The 25,726-nt window shown below is 48.7% G+C and overlaps 1 protein-coding gene across 4 annotated transcripts in view; it reads right to left on the bottom strand.

Moving 5' to 3' along the window:
- Positions 1 to 505: 505 nt before the first annotated feature.
- Positions 506 to 25,726, bottom strand: part of FGF12 (fibroblast growth factor 12) — a 281,467-nt gene continuing 256,246 nt past the window's right edge. For all 4 annotated transcript variants that reach the window (XM_084638435.1, XM_084638434.1, XM_084638436.1 and 1 more), the window contains exons 4-5: positions 10,074 to 10,272; positions 506 to 1,073 (exon numbers count right to left, since the gene is read on the bottom strand). In XM_084638435.1, the coding sequence (XP_084494561.1) occupies positions 955 to 1,073; positions 10,074 to 10,272 (318 nt within the window). In that variant the 3' untranslated portion in view covers positions 506 to 954. The remainder of the gene's footprint in view (positions 1,074 to 10,073; positions 10,273 to 25,726) is intronic.

Below are 25,726 nucleotides of genomic sequence, written 5' to 3'. Positions count from 1 at the left end.
CCCTCCTCTACTGAGCTCTTCCTCCTTCCTACTCAACAGCAGGTATCGCTGTAGCTTTATTTGCTCTCTTTTGATTACCCCTCATTTATTATTCGATGTTCTCACCCCTAATAAACTTAACCGTTTCCCCTTGTGGGACCTGAACACCTAGTTCTGAACCTGCTCTGGCACCTAATAACTGTAAAAAATGTTTGTATGGCGGAGGAAGGCATAAAGCTCTCTCTCCTTCTTCAAACTTGCTCAAATACCAGTAGCAACAACAAATAACTACGTGCTGCGCTACTGGGACTGGCAAAGCCACTTGCACCATCACTCGTTCATTGCTCGTGACTGTCAGAATCCTAATTCGGCTGGGCCATACTTTACTGATATTAGAGGACACAGAATCATAATCCATCCCTACCTTTTCTGCCCTGTGGAAACCGGGTCCAGCCGCTTGGGGAAAGGACTGGAATGATGCGGGTTTGTGTGTGAGAGCAAAGAATAACACAAAAGCACAGAGAAGTCAGTTTTTAGAACCTGGCTTGTTTTCAGCATATCATGTGCTAAGTTCAATTCTCCAAAAGCTTTTTTTATTTTTAACGGTAACATCTTTATTAATTATTATTATTATTATGTATTAGTTAATAATTATTTATTATTACTATGCAGAGAAGAGATTTTTCCTTTTGATCAAAGAGCAAACAGTTTGCTTTTAAAATGTTAATGGAGTCCTGATTTAAAACATTTTTTCTTCTTTTTTTTTTTTTTTTTTTTGAAACGTTGCAACAGACAAGATTTGGGAGTCGATTTCCTCGTCCTACACAAAGAAAGATTTTTGAGTTCAGAATCCTAGCCGCTACTGGTAGGTCCTGCCTTGCTCAGTTTATTGTCGTCTCAGTGTGGTTTCGCCGGGTGGGGTGGGTAGGTGAGTGGGAAGGGAAGAACTGGAAGAGAGGGAGAGGGGTGTGTCAGTTATGTTGAGTCCTGGTTAACAACTTTGCCTCCATTCATGGTTGGTGTCCCTGAACTTTTTCTTGAGCGTCCTTGTTTTTCTCCAATTTCATGCAGCGATGGCTCTCTGTACATGCACACTGCAAACAGAAAGGGCAACAATTAGCTTTCACACTATCCCAGAGACAGAGGTCTTTGTCCGTTTGCATTTGCTTATGTATTCCCGAACCTAGCCTCCTTGTCCCCCACCCCCTTTCCTGCCACACACATGCAGAAAAGCCTTAATATCCCAGTAATATATTCCGTTATTATTCACGGTTCTCTGTCTGTGCTGGCAGTCAGACCCTTTGAAGTCTACGCCCTCCAAGAGGCACAAATACAAGCGAAGGGTTTCGGGTCTCTCACAGATAAGGCTCTCTAGACTCCATGTTTTTTATGACATACAAATATATACACATATAAAATGAACATCCCGATTCACAACAGTGCACATTAGCTCACAATGCCAATATTAGCTAGCAGAAGATCAACGACTTAGCCTATTCCCCAGTCCTTAATCTCTGACAAGAAACAATGAGACCCCCCCCAAACAAAAACATTTGCATCCGGGCCCACCTTGGAGGGAGTTCAACTTCCGGATCTGGATACTGTGCTTCCAACTGAAACCCCCTCCAGCCATGAACAGAGCAGTTCAGTCAGTATCTCTGCTATTTAACTCACTGCAGACCAGAATATGCCATGCCCTTAAGTGGCTGTGCAGCAAAGTAAGAAGGAGAAAGGATCCCCTCCCTTGTGTGGCCACGTAGGAGGTGTGGGCATCACAAGTCTGAGAGAAACACTTCCCCCATCAGAATCATAGAATCCTAGAATATCAGGGTTGGAAGGGACCTCAGGATGTCATCTAGTCCCACCCCCTGCTCAAAGCAGGACCAATCCCTGACTAAATCATCCCAGCCAGGGCTTTGTCAAGCCGGGCCTTAAAAACCTCTGAGGAAGGAGATTCCACCACCCCCCTAGGTAACGCATTCCAGTGTTTCACCACCCTCCTAGTGAAAAAGTTTTTCCTAATATCCAACCTAAACCTCCCCCACTGCAACTTGAGACTATTGCTCCTTGTTCTGTCATTCCCCTGGGAGCAACCTGGTGGGGCATGGACAGAGCCATGGCTTTGTGCCGCTCCTTCCCCACATGTGGCAGTCAGCAGAGGGGGCTGGCCATGCAGGAAGGGGAGTTTATGGCTTCCTATAAAAAGGTGACCTATTACTCCTCCCTGCAGTGCAGCTGGAGAGACCAAGGAGAAACTGTCCCTCCCTGAGACACAGCACCAGCCTACACTCTGCCTGGGGTGATGTGCCTACATGCTGCCTCTTTCTAAGGATGTGTATGGCATGATCTAGCCCTGAGAAAGGCGGAAACAAACACAGAGTCAGTGCTGAACAAGGGTCTCAGGAGTTAGCCCCATGAGGTCAATCTTCAACAATTGCAAACACGGCATAGCTCTAACAGTCATCAAAACAGTGATGTTTCAAGGCCCAATATGCTGGGGATGAGAATGAGAGATGGGGTCAGCTTGCAAATCTCCCCCCCCCATCATTCCGGGGATGTTAGGCCTGATCCTGCCAGCCTTACACCTTTGCCTGTGTAAAGCAGGCGTGCAGTCTGTCCATCCCGAGTTGCTAGAGAATTGCCGTGGAAACAACTGCAGACAGTGTAAAGCAGGGGAGAAGCAAGCCTGCAACGCTTCGGTTCTGGCTCATCATCAAGAACATAAACACAACATAAAACAAACTAATTCCATTCCAAAATAGCTGAATAAATGAAACCATTCTTCATCTATAGAAAGATGAATTCAGTCCTTATGTTTATAGCCTTTCCCTGATTTAGGAATAACTCCTGCCACTTAGGGCTAGATTGAAATGGCACTGTTACTTTGCCTTTTACTCCCATCTAGATGAACATTTATAGTGATGCATAACAATCCAGGGCAGAGATGAAGAGCAGTCAAGTGTGCACTAATGTAATTGATGTTGCATTGCAAACATGACCAATGAAAAATACTATTTTGACCATACAGCACTTTCCCTCCAAGCACTTTAAATACACACCATAACTAAGCCTCACAACGCCCCTTTGAGGTAGGTAAAATTATCAATAAAGCAAAGAGAATAAGGAACTTACCCAAGTTTGCGCATTGAGTCCGTGCCAGAACTAGGCATAAAATCCAGGCATTCTGCCCTGCCAGCCACTTGATGGCACTTTTTGTGACGGACACAAACTGTGCACGTCAACGTCATCACCATTACTGCCCACTAGCCCGTCTCTGCTGCTTCTCTTTTGCCTTGCACATCGCATCGTCATTTGCCTCCGCTCCAAGCACTCCCCTTGCGCCCCAATAGCGCTGGGCGCCCACATGGGCTAGGCGCTGAAGAATCAACGTTTGACCTGTGGGCTAGTTCCACAGCTTTGGCAGTCGTGTGAGTGTGAAATGGTGGAGGGCTGGATGGCAAAATTAGCCTCTCACATGTCCTGCTGTCCCTCACAATTCCCATCTCTACTAGCTTTGGAGCTGGGATCCCATTTACTCAGGCTGGCTGGGTTAACCCCAGGGACACGTTTTAGCCTGACAGCATGGTTCAGCTATCAGGCAAAGCAGGCTATCCATAGTGCAAACTGGTTCAGTCTTGTCAAACGTGAGACACACGTAATGTTCTCTTGTGCACCACATACCCACACGGGAGTTTCCCTCCCTACCCGGAGCACCTTGTACGCACAAGTGAAGGGGACTGGTTACAGAACGACCCCACCCCACGGCACCTCGCTTTGCTGGCGTGCTAGCGAGGCACCCAAAGCTGTGGGGAAAATGGCGTCTCCGGGGACAGAAGCAAGAACAACAATCCTACGTAAATAACACGCTGTTATGGGCTAATTATGCCTCCCAGCGCCTCTTGATAAGCAACGAAGCCTGCACACAGCCCATAGGGGCACGCGATGGAGGTTCCGGGAACCCAGAAGTTTGGTTCACTGGATCTCAGATCAAGGGGGCTAATGCTGGGGGCCTGAGACTCCCCTTTCTCGCACCGCTGGAAATCAGGTGTCGCTCCACGCCAGGAGGTGGCGCTCCCAGTGTGGGGGGAGGAAGCTGGTGGTGCTGAGAGCACGGCCCAGGCCTGCATGGGCATGTCTGCCTTCCACGGGAGCGCGGTTCGCTGTTTGGAGCCATCCAGCTGACGCACGGTATCAGACATAGCCAAAGATGGGGAAGGAATTAATGATCAAAGAGAGAGAGTGCAAGAATCGATTTATCCCACGGCATCGATCTCCTGCCTGGAAAGTGGATAACGATGCATAGAGAGAGAATAATAGCAGAAATAACTTAACTCTATAATGACCGACCAGAGCAAGTCCCCAACCATTCCCACTTCCCTGTTCCTCCCCCTTCTGCCAGATAAGCCCACATCCGCATTTCATTGTGCAGCATTGGCTGCTGGAGCTCAGAGCAGCACACGCCCCTTGGGAGCCTGATCCTGAGCATCTTCCCCCTCATGCCAACGTGAGCGGAGGATGATCAGCATCATGTAGATGCATCAAACTCCACGTCCTGACTCTGGTGGGTGCGGCGCAGCTGGGGAGGGAACAGTACTGGTCCCCTGGCTCTGCCCCAGTCCTGGCTCTCCCCCACCCATAGCATCACCACTCCACATGCAGAACTTGGCCTGGGAGCGTCACCCCCGAGACTTGGAAGGAGGGTCACTTGTATTAGTCAAGGCTCCATTGAAGAGATTTAATTGACTTAACACCAGATGTGGGAAGGGAGTCAGGTCATTATGCACCTTGGTTTTCTGCCTTAATTAATGCAAGAAAGGCTGGAAGGAAATCCCAGCTGATGTGAGTTGCAGACGGGCTGAGCTAGTTGCTGCCTGGCAGCTGAACGCACAGGATGCCGCCAGATGGAACCACAGCGTGTCCGAGGGTGACGCCGCACTTTTATTCACAAACGCCAAGGAAACACAAGCTGAAAGTGATCCCTTTTCTTCCTTCGGGATCTAGCGCGAGGGTTTCAGTGCAGGCCGGCGAAGCAAGCGTGGGAGAGACTCTGTGCAAAATCCTGCAATTCTAGGGCCCTGATGATACAAGAAAACAAGCTGTGTCTAGCAAAGGGTAACGAACAGGGTTTAAAATGCTGCTTCTTCTTTGCATATGTGCAATGTGCCTCAGGTGGCATGCGACCAGGATTCGTCACCGAATTTGGTCCACTGGTTGGATCCTTAGCTTTCCCGGCCTGGGCTGGGTAGTGACACACAGTGTGACATGACTGTTGATCCATGCCCCCCAAAATGCTGCTCAGCACCGACTAGACACAAAGACAATGATCCGTGTTTACTGGGGCTGAACACGCTACATCTTCCTAGTGCAGACAGCACCTGGGAGTGAAATTCCCCCTTTCCACTTCACCGTGGCGACCGAGGGCTCTGATTTAGCAGAACTGGCGTAGTTCCACTATGGGAAAGAGTTGGGGAAGACTCAGGGGCCTCTGTACGATGCCCCTTGCACCCCAGCCTGCCGGGAAGCTATGGGGGCAGGCAGGGAGGTGGTAGGATCAGGCGACCCACTGACCATTCTCCACCACAGAGGAGGTCTGGCTCAAGCCATGGTGCTTAACTGCAATGCCAAGCTGCAAAAGCAGGCCTGGGGCCTCTCAGCTGAGTGAAGGAAGATACCACCTTCCCCTTGGGCTGCACGCTGGTTCCAGGGTCAAGTGCTAGGAAAGGGGAAATGCGGGTACTTTGGAGAGCGAAGCAGGAAATATCCCTACGAAGGGGCAGAGTTGATATAAACAGCCAAATAGTCCCACTGTAAGGGCCTGATCCAAAGCCAATGGCAGTGAATGGAAAGACTCCCACTGGCTTGGCAGCGGGGCAGAGGATAGGTTCAGTCCCTGCGGCTATAGACACTCAGATTGAAATGGCTTTAAAAGGTTGCACAGGGCCCAAGCCGTGATTCCACACATGACAACTGGCCTGGCTCAGGCCACAAGCTCACGTTTTAATGGCTCCTTGAGTTCAGGCCACAGCAACCAAAATTTGAAATATCAAAAGAGGTGTGCAGCGTGTGTGTTTGTATCCCACACTGGCATCTTGCCATACATTAACTAAGGATCCCCAAATACCCTTCAGGTTGTAGGACTTGAAAGCATTTTTGTAGAGTCACCATGCCTTAAAACTTGCTTTTTCTGTATAGAAAAGCCATTTTAAGACATTTTTGAGGTGTTTTGCATTTGTTAGCCTTCTGTCTTGTTGGCACTCGCACTGGATTCTGAATCCAGAAGCAACAGTTCACCAGTTGAAGTAAAAGAACACATTTCCCTCGGCTGGTAGCTATTAGAGCACGGAGGCCTGGTTTTGGTGTTTCTGCAGTTCTTGTTTTAACTAAGCTGCTGTGTAGTTTTGTGCACACTGGTAAACTGCTGCCAAGTTTCACCTCAGAGGTGGCTGCCATTCAGTGGTGGGTGACGTGATTTCTGTAGATGTAGTTTGTGAAGCTTCTCTTCTCCAGCAGGCAAAAATCCTCCTCAACAGACACACCTCCCAGCACTAACCCTCATGGCCTTCATGGGGGTCACATTCCCAAAGGAAGAGGAAGGCTTGTTCAGTGGTTAAGGCACTAGCCTTGGTCTTGGAAGACCTGGCTTCCATTCCCAGCTCTGCCACAGACTTCCTGTGTGAACTTGGGTGTGTATCTTAATCTCTCTGTTCCTCAGTTCCCCCTCTGCAGAATAGGGATAATAGCCTTGCCCTGCGGTAGGGGCATTTTAAGGGGGCTGGGGCTGCACCTGAGCTAAAAAGGGTCAGAGGGAGGTCAGATCTAAGAGACACAGGTAGAAAGGGAACTGCAGAAGAGAAGAGGCTGGGAGGGAGGGTCTCCTACAGTGGTACCCGGCGAAGGGGGCTGGGGCTTTGGAAGAAGGCAAAAAGACCAGCCTTGGCCTTGCATTTCCTCCTGCTGCCCCGACAACAGAAAGGGACACACCTCCGGGGGGCGGGACGGGGGACAGGGGCTGTGCCCACCATCAGGCAGGGGTTAAGATTTGTTTTTTTGAACTCTGTGTTAATAAAGAAACTGGACCGCAAGCAGGGCTGCGATTGGATGAGCAGGACTGCGTGGAGTTTTGAAGAAGGAAAAGAGAGGCAGTGTTCTGGAGAGGTACCCCAGGCCACCGGGGGGTGCTCAGACAGTAGCCACCCTATTATGGCTGCACACAAAGGATCGGGGTGCTCTAGGGCTGGCTGAGCTACAAACACATAGGAGGAGAGGTAAACAGTCACACACGCAGCCTTGGGGGGAAAGGTCCTATACAGGTCACCTCTTTCCATCCTCCAGGCCCGAGAGGGCCATCCAGGACCTTCACCCTGGCCGGGACGTTCCCGTGAAATATTCCGTGTCCGTCTCAGACTCATGGTGGGGGTGGCTGCTGGCATCAATGCTCTCACCATGGCTTGTGTTTCGCCTTAGCCCCGCTCGCAGAGCCTGGTGGATGGGGCAGAGCCGAGTCACGTGGAACGGAGCCAACTTCACTCCACCACCTCTGCCAACGACCACTCACCTTCGGCTTGGGAAGAGAGCCCTGCTCGAGCCGCGGCCCCAGACAGCGGAAGGCTTTGGCAGGCTGCACGTGCCTTTGCTTGGGCTGCAGCCAGCTCTTGGATGCAGCTGGGGAAGGGAAGGGGTGGAGGACTCCTGACTGTGGCTGCCAGGTTCCCTGCTCGCTCTGGATGGCAGCGATGACTGACGCACCGGTGGGCAGAGGGATGCAGGCGAGGGAAAGGAACGCCAGGGCTGTGCTGGGGTTTTGGAAACTGAAGCAGCATCAGCAGCATCTACTGTCAGGAGAATGCAGCCCTGAGTCAGGCCTCTCTGCCTCCCAGCCGTGTGGCTTGCAGGGAACAGGGTCCCAGTGACATCCATCCACCATGCACCGACTGGGCCCCGCACGAAAACCCAAATACATAGCAGCAAACGGGACCCACCCCTCACCACACACAGCCAGGCAGCACCGAAATATCTGCCACAAGGGCAAACCCAGCTGCTGTTGGGGAAACCACTCCACTCCCAAACGAGTCCCACCCCAGCGAAGCTGGGGACAGGGGGTGAGGAGGAGACAGACAAGAAAGTGGTGGGGGAAATGGTCAGAGGGAGGCCAGGTGAGATAAACAGGCTGGCTGCATACTCCAATGGTGACCATTGCGGGCTCCAGAGAGGGAGTCCCACAACTGGGCATCCTCAACTCAGAGCCAGTGCCTGGCAGCCACAGAGACTCAGGCCTAGGTTCTGCATGGTTTTCTGCTACTAATGACCTTGATGATGGGGAAGGGGGTGCAGGGGAGTTCACACGTGGTCTGGAATTCATCTGTATCAGCCACCTGCCCGAAGGGATTTCCTGCCATTCTCATGCCATTCATCTCCACTCTTCAGGGAGCCCAATCTTCTCCTCCGAGCAAAGGACAGCGCACTCTGGGAGCAGCACAGAAAAGCTGCAGGTCTGAAGCCATTTCAGCCCTCGCTCTGAGCCCCTGACAGCTCCAGAGTCAGCGCCTGGCCTCTGTTCTGCTACTTTTGTTAGCAGGAGAGAAAACACTTCCTAATTAAAGCCATCCATCCTAGGCAAACACCACAGCAGTGCCTCGGGCTGCCTGCACGCAGGCTACACTGGTGTGACTTACACTAATTTAGTTAGATTGGCGCAGCGGTGTGTGCAGTCTCCTAGAAGGGTAAAGCTGGTTCTGTCAGTTCAGCTCGTGCAAGTAAATTTACCAACACAAGCTAAATGGCTGTAAGCCAGGTTTAAGCCAACGTACGTGTCCACACACACAGTGCCACTGGCCTAACTAAAACAGGGTAAAAATTGCATCTTTAGTTACACTGGTGGAATTCTGTGTTGACCAGCCCTCAGCATCTCTCTCTCTTATTTTCTTTCCTCCCTTTCCTTTTGCCCTGAAAAGAAGTTTGGTTCTGGATTTCAGCCACTCATGCTGAGCAGAGTATCAGCGTTTGTCAGGGGTTTGTCTGCACACAAGTTTGCATCAGCTATCAGTGCAAACCCTGCGTGGACACTCTTATGTCAGCTTTTTGTGGTTCAACTATAACCCATTGCTAACAGAGTTCAGCTAAACTGAAATAAGCATGCTTTAAACCAAAATAAGAGCACCCAAACAGCCTTGTGCACTGGCTGAATGAAACCAGGTTAAAACCCCACTTTTAGGGAGGCCGGTGTAACTCTGGGTGTATAGACGAGCCCTGGGAGCTGCGGAGGATTTGGAGAAGATGGAGAGAGCAATGCTGGCCCACTGAAATGTTCTCATCTTAGGTAAATATTTCTGACACTGACAATACAGACCTAGGCCCCTCCCTCCTCCTTGAGGAATTCCTGTTGGGAACAAGACCGTTCACTTTTCGTCACCAGGAGGAAACTTCTGGGTTTGTTTCCAATGTAAAGTTAGTGCCTGTGAAGGGCACTAGGGTGAATAACCCTGGGGACCACAGGATGGGTGCATCAAGGCGAGCTGCCCATGTGCTGGCCTGATCACATGCCTTGCCCCTGGGGTGTCAGGACAGCCTCCAGGGGAGGGTGGGTAGTTCATTGTCTATGTCCCGGCTCTCTCGCCAGAGACACATTCTGCAAGGTGGACAGCTGGTGACTCGGAATTGGACTGAGATTCCCCCAGACTCTTGACAAAGGCTTCCAAGGAGCTATCAGAGATGGCAACACATTGTGGCCGTTTCAGACAAAGGTTGTATTTGAATTTATGACCTAGGTAAAAGGCTTGACCATCCCTGTACTATGCTCTTTACTCAGCCCGTACCCCCCATTTGGTTAGGTTTTACAGCTCGTTCTCTAGTAACCCAACCTGCTGGCTTACGGTTTGGGACGCGCTGCAGAGCTCACAGCAAAGGCAGCCAGCCAGGCTCTGATATCGATGGTGCAGCGTGTTTCAAATCTGAAGCTCTTACACCACTGTCCCTGCTGTAGGGTATAGTCCCCACTCCACTCTGCTGAACCATAGTACAGTCTACCTCCCTTCTACCCATTACCCCCTGGGGGCTCACATCTGCCCCAGGGGAGAGGGAGTGGGAACTGTCCATACCTTCAATGGGTTTGGGTACAAAATGTGACGAGGGTTTGGTTTTTTTCACCCGGTTCCCCTTCATAATTTGACCTTCTTTATTGAGCCCCAGGAACCAGGCTCGTCCAGACTCCTGCTGCCGGTACAGTGTGGAAGAATAAATAACGTAGTAGTTTTCAAAGACCGATTCCTTAAATTTGCACTCTGGTGTGAAAATATCCTGCAGGGAGAGAGAGAGAACACAAAGCAATGGAAGGAATTAATCACTAATCACTTAAACCAGGCATCACTGGGAGATCATCAATGTTCTCTGTTATTACAGTCAGTTTAGTGAGAGAGAGAAATATACAGAGAGAGCAATAATATAGGGAGAGCAAGAATATGTAGCTCTAATCTCCTAAAATGGAAGGCTCTCTGGTTGATTGTAAACCAAACCCCTATGCTGTCAAGAGAGCTTGCAGTGGATGTGCTTTAAAAGTGCTCAGATATGGGATAGCGTGCACAGATATGGGCCATTGCACATCCAAGCCTGGATCAGCGTGTGCAAGCAGCCATGGAGTGTGAAGGGACGGAGAATTTTAGAAGCCCTATGGCTGGGCGTTTCTGTAGGAACAATCTACAGTGTGTTTGATAACTGCCGTGTAAAAGGGGGGCCCGCAGCAGCATGGCTCCGTCACTCCTCTCCTGTTGTGGTTGCCTTTTCTGGGGCACAGCCCCTGCCTGGCCTCCCCAACAAGGTCTGCGAGCGTGTGGTTGCCAGCAGCAGAAACAGCGATCTCATTAAACAAATGCAGAGTCCACCTTCTGGCAAAAGGCAGCTGTGAAGGGAAGGTGTGCAAGGGATGATAAGAGATGGGGGTTTAAGCCACAAATTGCATTTTATCTATTAAAAAGTGGGGCAATAAGGAGGTGAGGGCACAAAGCCTGGAAACGTTTGAATAAGAAAAAAAAACAGGTAGATGAAAATTTGTTTTAAAGTGTAACCACGAGCCCAATTTCAACAGGGCTGGGCTCATTCCTGACCAAGAAGTGAAAATGACCAGGAAGAGACAGCATTCGATCCCTGCTCCTGCGACAGCCCCTCCAAACCCGCAAGCTACGCTGCCAACATGCCCTCTACACACCACAGTTCAATGGGAGCCTTTTGAGCTTTCAGTACCACTCCGGGTTATAGCACTGATCCCCAAGTGTTTTGGGGGGGTTATATAAACTATTGCTGGTATGGCAATAAATCCGATGTGCAACAGACCTGCATGGGCCGTCAGCCTTGAAGCCAGAGAAGATAAAGTGCAGGAGAAAATGTCCAGTTCCTGGCTGTATGCAGTGAAGTCGACACCAATCATTAGCACTGCCCAGACTGAAACCCAAAAAAACCAACCCAAATGAATGGGTTGTTTGGCCATGTCCGATGGCATCTCTCTGGTTTCCTTGAAAATCAGCATTTCTGAGGGTGAGAGGAGGGGACGCAATGGCCTTTCCCAGTCCTTTAGAAAGGTATACGAGGCAGTTTGCCAGTTATCAGTGTTCCAGGCGATCTCTCGATATCGGTTCTCTGCAGTCACTGCCGTGAGGGGCAGTCACAAACACCCAGCCATTGTCCCGTCTTGGAGTACACAGCTTATGTGGGGTGGAGACACAGGCCTCTTACACTGGTGCTTTTCCCCTCAACTCCGCAGTGTCCTGGTCTGTGCTCTGAGATCTGTGAGAGTTGAGGGCTGGGCCACACACACTAACAAAGAAGAGAGACATTCTACTTCCCCAGTGCTCACCCCCCTAAGATCTCAAAGTCCCTTACCACGGCGGGGAAGCATTATTATCCCCTGAAACTCCTGTCATGGTCTGCCTCAATCTTTGTGGTCTCACAGTTAGACTGGGAGTGAGGGTACCAGGGTTTAGTCCAGATGTCACCTTGGAGAAATCATTTGCTACGTGACATTGGGCAAGTCATTTCCCCACTGCGTGCCTCAGTTTCACCATCTAAAAATTGGGATACAGGGCTCCTCTCCCTTTATAGGCTTATGGCTTGGTTTGTAGTCAGCAATGCTTAGACATCAAGGGGCCAGACTCTTAGCAATACCAGAGATCAAATAGATAGGTTGTATTTAGATAATGCAATTATTATTATTATTTATTTCTATTGTGGTAGCCACGGGAGGTCAGGGCCTCATGGTGCTAAGTACAGTACAAACATAGAACAGAAATGGCCCTGGCCCTAAGGAACTTATAACCTAAATCAGAGTGGATTTGTCCCTTGCATTCACATGCTGATAAAATAAACCGTTCTCCTCTAAAAGTAAAACATTTAAAAAATGTAAAGGAAGGTTGTAAGGCAGCCAAATAACCCTGCAGGAATCGCAACATGGAATTCCATATTTATTCTCTTTCACTGATTCCTTACAAAATGGGCTCAGTTTCTGTTAAAAAACAAAGAGGTTTCACTCCATCTGCCACTTCTGCCAGCGCATCCTGGGATCTTGAAATCAGCTGGGCTCTTTCTACCTCAGAGGTTGTCACTAGCAATAAAGATTCTGCACCTGGAATTTAGCTGATGCCTTTGTTGACAGTAAATAAGGCAGTCCAACATCCAGCTCATCTCCCCAAAAGGCACTGGCTCTGCAAGGGTAAGAACACAACCCTTTGCTTTAGGCTGCTCAGTGAGCAAATCTGACTTGAAGATGCAAAGGATGTAGATATGTTGGGGGAAAGGGTCCATTTTTACAGTTACTTTTCCAGTTATTGACCACGTGTGGGACCAGAGTCTGAAGTCACTCACACGTATGACTAAACACCTAAATCTGGAATAACTCCAGGTGCAACTGATATCAAAGACTCCTCTGGGAGGAACGGAAAGTGATCATAAAATGTAGAGAGTGTTTTTGGTATCCCCCTGTCACTACCACATGTAACAACAAATGGGATTTAAGTCACTTTTCCAAGCATGGCAGCGTGTCCTGTCAGGGACAGACAGACAGATAATCAGTTTCTTCTGCTTGGTGGTGGTGGTAAATGTCACACCCTTGAGTGTTTGAAAAGCACATTTATGTTATGGCATAATGTTTCTGGTGGGGCCATTAGCTGATGTCTTTGAGGATGCTGATAAGAGGTGATTGAAGCTGTCCACCCTACTTGTTCAATAGATGTCCTAACAAACTTGACACAGGCGGGTTATTTCATCTCAACTCTGGGAGTAGTCTATGATGTGTATTACTTTTAGCTGCTAATTTTACTAATACTCTTGAGTGCTACAAAGCAGGGGAAGGCTATTAAGATAATACCAGCAGATCCTCTACCAGCTTTACTGGCAAAGTTAATTATATTAACTCAAGCAAGGAACTGTTGTTTCACTTATCTCAGTCTGACTAGAGCTGCAAAGAAAGGGAATAACCGCAGATGTACTTAAATGGTTTCACACTAATAGGCTACAGAGTAACAGCCGTGTTAGTCTGTATTCACAAAAAGAAAAGGAGTACTTGTGGCACCTTAGAGACTAACAAATTTATTTGAGCATGCTCGGGGGTCGCATAACTAGTTAGCATGCCAGAGTCTCGTTCGGGGCAGGGGCAGCGTGCAGAGCCCCCTGGCTGCCCCTATGTGTAGGAGCTGGAGGGGGGACATGCTGCTGTTCTGGGAGCCATGCAGAGAACGACACACATGGAGTGGGGCAAGCCCTGGAGCCTGCTCCCCAGAGCCCGCTCCCGGCAGGAGCTTGAGGGCCAGATTAAAATGTCTGAAGGGCCAGATGTGGCCCCCGGGCTGTAGTTTGCCCCCCCTACAGTAGAAGCTCCTACACGAAGCCTCAGAGGTCCCAGGTTCCATCCCAACAGCCGTCAGTTTTATTCTTGCATTCGGTACAGCCATTTACACCGCTTCAAAATGGGAAGTAAACACTCCTGAGTCAGCGGCTTACATCCCTTATGTTCAGGTGACAACAATACATGGAGCAAGGTGGGGACGAGTCCGGGAGGGAGGGTTCAGCTTTCGTCTTCTGACTCTTGGGGTGTTTTTTATTCACGAATTCATTCCCTGCCGTGACTCCACGGACTCCCACAACCCATTCACACTGGCCCCCGAACCGTCAGCACATCTTAAAGATTACACCTGGTTAACAAAAAATAGAGTTTGTTGAACCATTTCTGGGGACAAAAACCAGCTTTTCAAGAAAAATAAATATTTTTGCAAAAAGATTTTAAGGGGGTGAAATTTTGCAGATTTTTTGTGGGAGGGGGAAGGACACAAACAGTCAAAAAAAGTTTGGTGAAATGTTTTTGGTTTTTGAACAGTGAAATTTTCTTACTGAAAACCATTTGCAAAACCTGAATTCTTTGCAGCTTGTGATTTCGATAATAAAACCAAAAACAGTTCAAGGAATTTTTTTTAAATTGAAATTTATGAAGTTTTCCCATGAAAAATATTTCACGCTGTCTGACTAGCTCTACGACTGATTTTCTGGTCTCAGCCCACTTGGGCAGGATTAGAACCTGAGACCTACGAGTGCAAAGTTCTGTATCACAGTCCAATTCCCCTAGGACGGTGGTCCTCCAACTTATTTGATCGCCTCTCCTTCTGGTATCTGGAGTAGTTTAGGGGGCCCGGCCCCCCACCACACAACTACATATACGGATATACATGGGGGCGGTGCTGCACTCGAATCAGTTTCGGCTTCTTTGTTTTTCACTTGAGGTTTTCTTTTCCCTGCCAACGATCCACGGTAATAAGAGCAAAAGCAAAACTGCGATTGTGATCCATGCTTAAAATTAAAAGTGCACACGGCGTTGTAGCAAACGGGTTAACGTACAGATGGCAACGACTTTGTGTAATGCTATGCAAGCTTAACAGAAATCTGTCAAAATGCCCAGCGTTATTTAAAGTCAGATGCCCAGCGCCATCGGAGGACCTGATACTTTTGGAGGAATCAGCTTGCTAGTAATTCAATGCTGTGGGTAAAATGGGGGCAGTGTGTTTTCTTCCCTAAAGCTTCCCTCACCTCCCCCCCAGAACACATTCCGCTCCCCCCAGTTTGAGAACCTCTGCCCTAGGAGAACTGCAAACTCCACTAAAGAAGAGCGAGTAGATTTGCCATTTAAAAAATAAATTTTGATCTGGTTTGTGCTAACTCTATTTCCTTTGAAAAATGCCTATCTGCAGGGCCACCCAGATGCTTGTGGAAGATTAGACTAGGGAGACGGCTCGATCTCTAGTCCATTGAGGCATGCACACTCAGCGAAAACAACACAGGAATCTGTCTGGGCTGCTTGCACTCTCCCAGGGATTAGCTACATTTCGGTTAACTGCCACCTGCCTGGGAAGCGATGACATTGCCCCCGGAGAAATGACTATAACGCTCTGTGAATGAGCAGCGCGGCTGGGCTGCACGGGGACTGCAGAGGGACTCAGCCCTAGGCATGGCAGCTCCGGAACCGCTGGGAAGCAGCTTCTGGGAAGGCTCCACAACCCCTTGTGCTTCGACACGATCACAGAAGGGAAGCGCTGTGGGGCTGAGCGGCTGCAGTCTAACCACTGAGCGATCCTTCCGCATGGAGAGCATAATGGCAGGGCGAAGCAGGTGTCACACCCCAACAGCGCCGGCATAACAGTGCCACAACGTCGGACAGCGGGGGCTGCTGCTTACAGCACAAATGCAGCGTTACCCCCGACCCTGCAAGGCCCCGAGTGCCCTTGACTCTCCGGGCTTCGCAGGAGGCAGTCAGGACTGGTATTTGGCATGCTGTGTTCACCTGAACTGAAGTCTGGGGCAGGAGGCCTCTTATGGAGTTTTGCTAAATTGCTCTTCCTTTTCCTTCCCTTCATTCATCAGTAATGCACTTGGAGCAGACACATTCACTGATGGCTTAGCTGCAGAGGCTCTCCGTTTGGGCCTAATCCTGGCCGGTGCAGAGCCAGCCGCAATGCCACTCACAGTAGCAGGAACAACAGCAGGGTGCCCAATGCAATGCCCACTCACAACAATGGGTGTCTTTCCATGGATTTTGCTGGCTGTTGGATCCAGCCCCAGATGATCAGAACCTCTCAGGATCAAGCTCCCGTTCCCAATATTTCTGAAATCACCGAATAGAGAGAGATCTTTTTGTAATAAAGTTCTCCCTGCGATGTACATGGAAAGGAGAAACAAATGGCTTCGTGAAATCAGTCGCTGAAATTAGCATCAGTAAAAGAACGCAGCCATTCTGCGAGTAATATATGGCTTTGTTTAGGGAGGGATCTGAATTATGTGCACTGAAATAGCTCAATAATTTAATGCTGGAATAATGTTTTTGCTTTGTTCAGAGTATTTATGGGCTTCTCTTTACTTATGGAACAAGACTTGGGCCAGATCCTCAGCGGGTGTCAATCAGCAAAGCTGCACTGCAGTCAGTGGCAGGAGGACGATTTATACCAGCTCAGAATGTAGTTCACATGTTTTATACTTTTGTTAAATACTGAGTCTTTCCCACGTGTATTCATCTGAAGTAACGGCTAGGAATCCTAGTAAACATCTTCATTTTAAGAGCTGCATAAGAGCTACATTTTGCTGAGCTTACGGAGGTGGCACTAGACATTATGGAAACACCTTTGCCATGTTTCCATAAACACTTCTCCACCCAAAAAGAAAGGATGGATTTGCAGGACGGTCTTTATTTCACAGGGATTTTTCTCCAGTTACAGACCATGTCAAGTCTCCCACTGACTTCCAGGAAAGCCATGCTAAATGTTGACCAGGTTGAGTACATAGATAGCATTAATATCATTTAACGTCATCATAATGTGCGGTGCTCTATGGATAGAATACAGACTTGGTTCCGACCCAAAAGGATGGGTAATTTACGGTTTGGTCCTGCATACCCTGATGAAGGGAAATGGATCTTTACTCATGCAAGTAGGTCTTGCTCACATGAGTAATCCCACTCAGGAAAACTGGGGTAGTCCCATGGAGAATTATGCCAGACAAGTACCCCCACTGACTTCAATGACTTGACCACTCCCACTGACTTCCATAGGACTCCACGCCTGGGCAAGAATCATAGAATCATAGAAGATGAGGGTTGGAAGAGACCTCAGGAGATCATCTAGTCCAACCCCCTGCTCAAAGCAGGACCAACCCCAACTAAATCATCCCAGCCAGGGCTTTGTCAAGCCTGACCTTAAAACCCTCTAAGGAAGGAGATTCCACCACGTCCCTAGGGAACCCATTCCAGTGCTTCACCACCCTCCTAGTGAAATAATGTTTCCTAATATCCAACCGAGACCTCCCACACTGCAATTTGAGACCATTGCTCCTTGTTCTGTCATCTGCCACCACTGAGAACAGCCGAGCTCCATCCTCTTTGGAACCCCCCTTCAGGTAGTTGAAGGCTGCTATCAAATCCCCCTCACTCTTCTCTTCTGCAGACTAAACAAGCCCAGTTTCCTCAGCCTCTCCTCAAAAATTATGTTCCCCAGCCCCCTGATCATTTCCGTTGCCCTCCGCTGGACTCTCTCGAATTTGTCCACATCCTTTCTGTAGTGGGGGGCCCAGATGTGGCCTCACAGTGCCAAACAGAGGGGAATAATCATTTCCCTCAATCTGCTGACAACGCTCCTACTAATACAGCCCAATATGCCATTGGCCTTCTTGGCAACGAGGGCACACTGCTGACTCATATCCAGCTTCTCGTCCACTGTAATTCCCAGGTCTTTTTCTACAGAACTGCTGCTTAGCCAGTCGGTCCCCAGCCTGTAGCGGTGCATGGGATTCTTCCGTCCTAAGTGCAGGACTCTGCAGTTGTCCTTGTTGAACTGCATCAGATTTATTTTGGCCCAATCATCCAATTTGTCTTGGTCACTCTGGACCCTATTCCTATCCTCCAGCTTATCTACCTCTCCCCCCAGCTTAGTGAAATCTGTGAACTTGCTGAGGGTGCAATCCATCCTATCATCCAGATCATTAATAAAGATGTTGAACAAAACCAGCCCCTGGACCGACCCCTGGGGCACTCCGTTTGATACCGGCTGCCAACTAGACATGGAGCCATTGATCACTACCCATTGAGCCTGACGATCTAGCCAGCTTTCTATCCACCTTATCGTCCATTCATCCAATCCATACTTCTTTAACTTGCTGGCAAGAATACTGTGGGAGAGCACATCAAAAGCTTTGCTAAAGTCAAGATATATCACATCCACCGCTTTCCCCATATCCACAGAGCCAGTTGTCTCATCACAGAAGGCAATCAGATTGGTCAGGCATGACTTGCCATTGGTGAATCCATGTTGACTGTTCCTGATCACCTTCCTCTTCTCCAAGAACTCATCTGAGTTTTCAGGAGCCAGGATCTCTCGATACCAGAGCATCTTACTAATGGATCTTGCTTCTAACTTCTGACCTGACCATTGTCACTAATACTGTCATCATGTGCATTTTTTAAATTGCTTGACGAAGAAAAAGAGCCCAAACCTGCCTGATCAGCGCTGACCTCAGGGGGGCTGTACATATTACAATCCTGACACTCACGTAGCCTCCAGTTTAACAAAAGCAGACACAAAGGCTGCATGCTTTAACTCCTCTCCTGCAGCCGAACTGCTCACTTCCATGCTTCCATGGCCAGCAATGGCTGTTCGTGCACGCACCCAGGCACGCACACGCACGCACACAGCGGTAAGTTAAAGGCGGGTGAACAGGCCCGGGGAGCTAACAGACTGTGGGATTTGAGACTGACAGCAGAGTGGCTTTACGTATGGCATTAGTTCTGAGCTGACAGCATAGCCAGCAATCTGGCGGCAAACACACTAACCCAGAGAGTTTGCAAATGAAATATTTGATCCTTTGCTTCCTTTCCCACTAAAGATGGCCCAAAATTAAGATCCAGGATCAGGTCCAGATTTTGTCTCCGAGAGCCCCAAAACTCAGAGTATGTTTGGATTTAAGGGGCTGGTTTGTCCCCTTTATGCAACATAAACTTAGGATTCAAATAAAAGTCCAGATTTTAATCCCTCTAGGCGGTTGGAAGACATTAAGAACTGGAGCTCTGGTCTCATTCTAACTTAACTTCCCTACAGAATTCAATGCTATGCTTTAAGAAAGCAATTGCCTCTCAGGAAATGAGAAATCTAACAATGCAACCACCACAACCGCTTCAATGATCATTTGGGCATGGGCAGATTCCAGCACAGATTCTGGTTTTCAATTCCTTATCTGAGAATCCCAACACATCCCTTGCCTCTGCTGCATTCTGGTTATCTGACCAAGTGTCTGAAATAGGTAACGATGCTATAAACAGCTCTTACTCTGAAGGACTAGCCGGAAACTCCTCTCTGCACTCAGAGCCATTGATTACCAGGCTGCGGCAGGAGGGGAAAACAAGATGCAGTTGTGTGACAGTTAAAATGGAGATTCTTAAATCAGGGGAAACAGAACCTTACCTCCCAGCCTGCAACGGACACCGAGGAAATGTAATCATGCAGAAACCCTAAAAATGAGGTGAGAGCAGATTATTTTATTTTGTAATCTCTGTGGGTCAGGGACTTCCTAGTCTGTTCAGTGCTAAGCACAGGGGGCCACCGACCCAGCCTGGGACTTCTTGGCACTGCTCCCATATAGATATCAATAAATAACGTTCATAGAACCTGGCATTCACAATAGTATTGACATTGCTGTATTGCCCTAGAGGCTGCAACTGAGATTCAGGCCCCATTGCACAGGGTGCTGGATGTACACATAGAAAGAGATGGTCCCGGCCCCAAAGAATGTGCATTATAAACAGGCCGGCTGTCACAGTGGAGGGACAAAGGGACTGCTCATTTCCCTATTTTACAGGCAGGAAATCTGAGCACAGAGAAATGAAGTGACTTGCCTAAGACTGTGGCAGAGGTGCGCACTGAACCCAGACCTCCAGCATCTTAGACTAGCCTCTTAGTCACAAGGCTACGCTTCCCCCCTTAAATGTAGTTGTAAGTTTACACTGATAACTCAGAGGGCGTTCTAGCTCTCCAGGAGATGGATTTACCGTTGTGACCGCTGTGTAAGACATCCCTCAAGAAGGCCCTGATCCACTTCTCGCTGAACACAGTGGCAACACTCTGACTTATTCAGCTGTTACAACCCTATCCTGGCCATGCTGTCACACAGCGTGACGACGTTTCACTGGCCCTGAAAGTGATTTCAGTTCCTTCCTCTCCCACAAACACCGCGCACAGGTCAGAGGGACACCCCAATGAAATTAGGCTAGCCCCCAAAATATCATGATGGGCACCATCCGTGCCCAACGAGAGGTAGGAATAGCATGTAGACAACATGTGTTCGTCTTTGCTTCCGGAGATACAGTCACATCGAGCTGGCAAGAAGGAGGGTGAGGACTCGCACACAGTTTTCGGCGTAGTCTAACTTTTGAAGCAACATGTCACCTGGGCAGAAGAGAACAGTACCTGCCCAGGAGCTCAAGAGGCCTATTACAGCCATAAGCGTCTGTTGTACTGAGATAGCCGCTTTGCTTTGACTCTTAAATTCAAACTGTAGGGTTTAGTGGAGACAAACCATCACTGACACACTCTCTATCTCTTCTAGCGCTGAAAAGATCGCCCTTGCCTTAATCCCAATTTCAAAGCTGTCATGGCCAGGGCTGGATATCCAATTTCCTTGCTACTAAAACTTTCATCCTGAAATACACGGTCCTAGATCATTAATGTTTTGACAACTCACTGACAGACTGGCCACAGCTGACCAGTTAGCTGCAGGCCTTTCGGTCCAAAGCATCAGGCAAGGCCAGGTGGTGCTTGTATTGGACAGCCAAGGTCTTAGAAGCAAAAAAGAAATGTTACAAAGCCTGACAGCCGACAGGCTTTGGGTTTTTCCCCTCCCTTTGGCGTGCTTCTCTGCACAGCTGCTGCAGCATCCAACAGGAGAGAAAGGAAAGGCTGGTTTAATTCTGTACTTTCTAAATTAAAATGCAGACTGGATAGCCAATCGGAAGGCCAAAGTAAAACCAGTCAGTATCTATGCCACAGGGTGCAGAGACCTTCATGGCCAATGGGGTCTTGTGGTTCAGGCACTTAAAAGAGTTGGGTTTAGTTCCTGGCTCTATCCCGGACTTGCTGTGTGACCCTGAGCAAGACGGTCTGGACCCAGAGTTTCAAATGGAATCCCGTATTGGGATTTTCTGGAGTTCTTACTGCATACGAACAACCCCTGTATGAGAACTGTGTGCTGAGGAAAGATCAGATATTTAATGTGATGAACGGCTCCTCCCCAGTGGCAGATGTCTTCAGGGGGGGAGAATGTGGTTTTCTGGAATAGCAGAGACGTCCTCGTTCCTTTGGGTTGCTTCTGGGGATTTCTATCTCCACGTTAGTGGGCAGCTGCTTTTTCTCTGAGGGTTCCCCATCCAAGTATGATCACGCCTGACCCTGCTTAGTTTGTGAGACCTGACAAAACCCACAGCCTAAGGCTGCAGGCTTGACTCTATTCATTATTAGCTTCGATGTATACGTGATGTGAAACTGCCTTAGCCTTCCCTGCTTACAGCACAATTTCCCCGTGACTTAGCACACATGGACACCGAATATACACAAGGGCATATTGCATAGACCCACATCTTCCTGCAGCACATCTCAGACAGTTCTAGTGTATGACATCAAACGACCCATGCTGGCTGGGTCTCGGCTTGTCAGGAAGCAGGCAGATGGAACCTGCTGGGTGAATCAAAGCATTTTGCAATAGTGGCAATGTTGGGATTTTTCACTCTATTGCACACCTTCCCAGAGAATTCAGATTAGCTTTGGCATCTGATCCTGACCAGAGGTTAACTAATGACTGCAATTTCCAATACAAGATAAAACAGTCACTCTGGAGATAGAGTAAAATAACATAGTAACTCTACTTGTCATGATGCACAGTCAAGCATTCCTGCATTACTGATATTCAGAAAACTATGGGCAAGTATCTTTAAATGATGTGACCCAAAATACATCAAGCAAAGGAATCCAAAGTTAAGGACTGATTCCTCCTATTGCAGCAGTTCTCAAACTTAATGGCACCATGCCTCCCTTCTGACAACAAAATTACTACCCAACCCCATGGGGTCATGACCCACAGTTTGAGAACCGCAGTCCTATTGGAATCTATTTATTGCAGCATGTACCACGTAGTACATAAACCTGCCCTCTTTCATTAGAAGATACTTGCCGTACAATCAAATGTTGTGTGTGTGCCTTCTATTTGATTTTAGTTTACCCAGGTATGTGAGCTAGTTCACTCATGGGACCAGACTGTAACAGAGCTGACATGGGATGTTTCTGAAATATTGAACCTTCTTATAGTGGTCTTGAAATATAGATGATACAGATCATGTGATTGAGCAGACATCTGAAGGCCAAACTATGTTGTCAGGTGCACATGTATGGCTCCTGTTAACTTAAATGCAGCAAAATCCTCATTTTCTAACCCAAAGGGATCTGTGGTGAGGTGTATACGCCAGTTGGGCCCCAAGTAAGATTCAGGATCCAAACATGCTGGAAAAATATGGATCCGGATCAAAAGTTTGCAGCTTGGGTCTATGTACAGCTCAGGCCCAATTCTCATCTCACATAGTTTTTACATTAGAGTTACTCTTGATTTACACTGGGGTTAATTGAGATTAGGCGCAGTCACGTTACCTCTCGGCCATCATAGTGCAGTTTAGTCGTTTGCAGTCTGAGAAGCACCACGGTCACCATGAATTTAGAAACATTCACCCCCATGACATGTACCAACATGAACCACAAGAAACAGCTTTATTTAACAAACGGTCAGCTGCTGAGTCTATTTGAATCTCAGAACGTTGCTTGGAGACAAGCCGGGAGTGGATCATGCTTCCCTGTCAGGGCCGTATGGGCATGGAAATGCAAGCAAAACCAAACACATGCAAAGGGAGGCATGTCTCCAGAGAAGGTTTGTGTTGCTGCCTGCTCTCGTTTCTGCTCGTCCACAATCGAAATAAAACAGCAAGAACAGAAACCCATTTGCTCACGACATCACAATCCCTCCTAATTATCCATAACGTTTAATAGCAGAAGTGATCTTCTAATACCTCTGGATCACTACCACATCCTGAGGGTAGGATGCTGAATCCTGATTTGAGCCTGTCCAGGGCACCAAGAGAAGTCAGCAGGACCCACTAAGAATTTCTAAGCGAGTCAGGCTGTATTTCTTTAGCGGAACGAATGGTGGTTTATGATTGTTCCTGTTAACATTGAAGCTATCACCCTCATTACTAGGGAAGGAGAGTAAAAAACTAGAATCCTTCTGTAAAGAGTATTTCTTGGTGTTTGAAGAAAGAGAGGACCATGTAACTGTGAGCATCTTACTGCAGTCTTTAAATCAAGATAAAAACATGCTGTAAGTCAAACAGAAGTTATGGGTTTGATACAGGAATTACTTAGGGTTTGCCTGCACGGTGAGGTAATATGCTCTACGGGGGTGTGATTTCTAAAGCACACTAACGTGTTGCACATTAATTGGTCCATGGAGACCCTTTGGGTTCACTTTAATATGGTGCTGTTTGAAACAGAACCACGTTAAGTGTGCTAGGGAACCTTACATGTGCCCCAGACCAAACCACGTGTCCCACTGTGATTTTCTGCACTGATAGCACTGAGCTTTTTTCCCATTTGTGGCCGGCCCAAGCCCTGTGGCTGACCGTGATCCATCTAATTACCACCATAACCGAGTTACATTCTGACAGAATGTAATTAGGAAGATACACAATTGACTAATTAGCTACAATTTCACTCTTGGCCACTTCAGCAAACTGCGTTTGAAGACGTCCATCCATGTAAGTGACCACCGCAAAAAACCATGCCAGCCCCGGGTATCATTTGCCAGGAATCATAGAACCACGCCGCTAACCTGGCTCCTGCCTTACATTCCGGATCTAGCCGTATAATCCAATGCTTTGGGAGATAACATGAGATTGTTAAGTGGTGACAAGTACAACAAATGCTGAAATGAATTCTCTGTTTTCAGCGGCAGCGGCTTCTCAGAGACAAAAAGCTTTTTGAGTCTGCGGCATGCGCATTCGTATGTGCCAGAGAGCCTACAACGTTCTTCCTCACTGGAGCTTGTCAGAGCCTGATCTGCCATCCGTTAATCAATGGGGCAAGCTTCTGAACACCATGTGCTCCAAGCAGTAGGCTGGGGTCTCTGCAGGCAAAGGAATGAAGCGCGCTGTCGTTCTTGCCACGGCATTCCAGCACGAGTCGCCTAGCAAGCCAAAGCCAAGGAAGAGCTGGAAGTGGCTCACAGTTTCTCCAGCACCTCTCTTTTCGGATGAATAGTCCCTGGAATAGTTTCCACCACTTCTCTTGGGAGACTCACTGTATGGGTGGTTTACAACTACAGAAGACACTGATCAGTCAACAGCCATAGGCAGACGGGAGATGGCCAAGCTCTCAATCTGTGTCATTCCATTCTGCTATGTAAAATGTGTCCAGGTAATGGGACCCTGACCTGGTCCGCCTCTAGGCCCTACTGAAACATGTTTTGTAACAATAATAACAAGGCTTTCCTCTCTACTTACTGTCCTAACGGCTCCATAGTGCCGCAGCATGCCGTGGAACTGCTGTCATGTTTCACACCCGTCGGAACTGCATTTCAGGGGGGCTAAGGGACAGGTTGAGTCTCCATGGTGCAAAGTGCCAAGCATATTGTGGGGGTTACCAGAACACAAATACACTGATTATTGCTAGTTAAGAATATACCCCAATTCTAACTGAGAGGGAAAAAACAATGAAAGGAGACTGATTGAAAAACTGGGGAGCAAACTTATTGTCCGTGTCCAGTTGTTGTCCATGCCAGCAAGTTGTTCCCGATCTTAAGTCAGGACTGGCTAGTCAAAGCGCTGGGGATTTTCCTTAAGAAAAAAGCCCTGGAAAATCCCAGTCGTGGAAGCAAGTAGACAGGTGGACACAGACCTCTATGGCACCATTTTCAAAAGTGTATTCAACTGGACCTCCAATGCACAGAGCACTTTTGAATCTCTTGTCACTAGTGACCAGAGAGAAAGAGCACTGGAGTCGTGGCTGGCAGCTTCACAACTCCAGGGGCCCAGTGTGTGGAGGGGAAGATCAGCAGTGCAAGTAGGGCGGTCTGGTCCGGTCCGCCAGGAAGATATTTATAGCTGGCACGGCATACAGGAAAGACATAGGAGGAGCAGAATGTGGGGCCACCAGGCAGCCCCACATCGGCAGCTCCTCCAGCGCAGCTGCTGTACTGCCCCCAGCCTCGCCCACCAGCCCTGTCCTCTGGCGGGGCTGCCTCTGGACAGACGGAGGAGACCCTGCGTGGAAGGGCTGGGAGCAGTACAGCCCCACCGGAGGAGCTGCAGGCGTGGCCGGCCAGTGGCCCCACGTTCTGGTCCTTTCGCTGCTGTGGTTCCGAAGTCTCTGGCGCAGCCAGAGGAGGACAGAGCCCCACCTCCCCCAGGTAAGGGGGTGGATCATGGGATGGGGATGGGGAGAGCGTGGCGGCCCCGGGCCTGGCGGAGTCACACGGAGGATCATGTGAGGAGGGCACATGCTCCCCTGCGGCCCCCACCCCCACCCATACCAGTAAGAAATGGATTCCACTTGCACTACTGGGGAAGATGCATCTGTATTCACACATCACAAGGGCACTGACTGGATTTTTTGGAGAAATGCTCTCACCACACCCTGTGTATTTGGGGGGC

Source organism: Lepidochelys olivacea (genome assembly GCF_965140295.1).
Source record: "Lepidochelys olivacea isolate rLepOli2 genome assembly, chromosome: 9".
Lineage (NCBI taxonomy): Eukaryota > Metazoa > Chordata > Testudines > Cheloniidae > Lepidochelys > Lepidochelys olivacea.
Note: the sequence above shows the minus strand (reverse complement) of the source record. Positions and strands in the feature narration are given on the sequence as shown.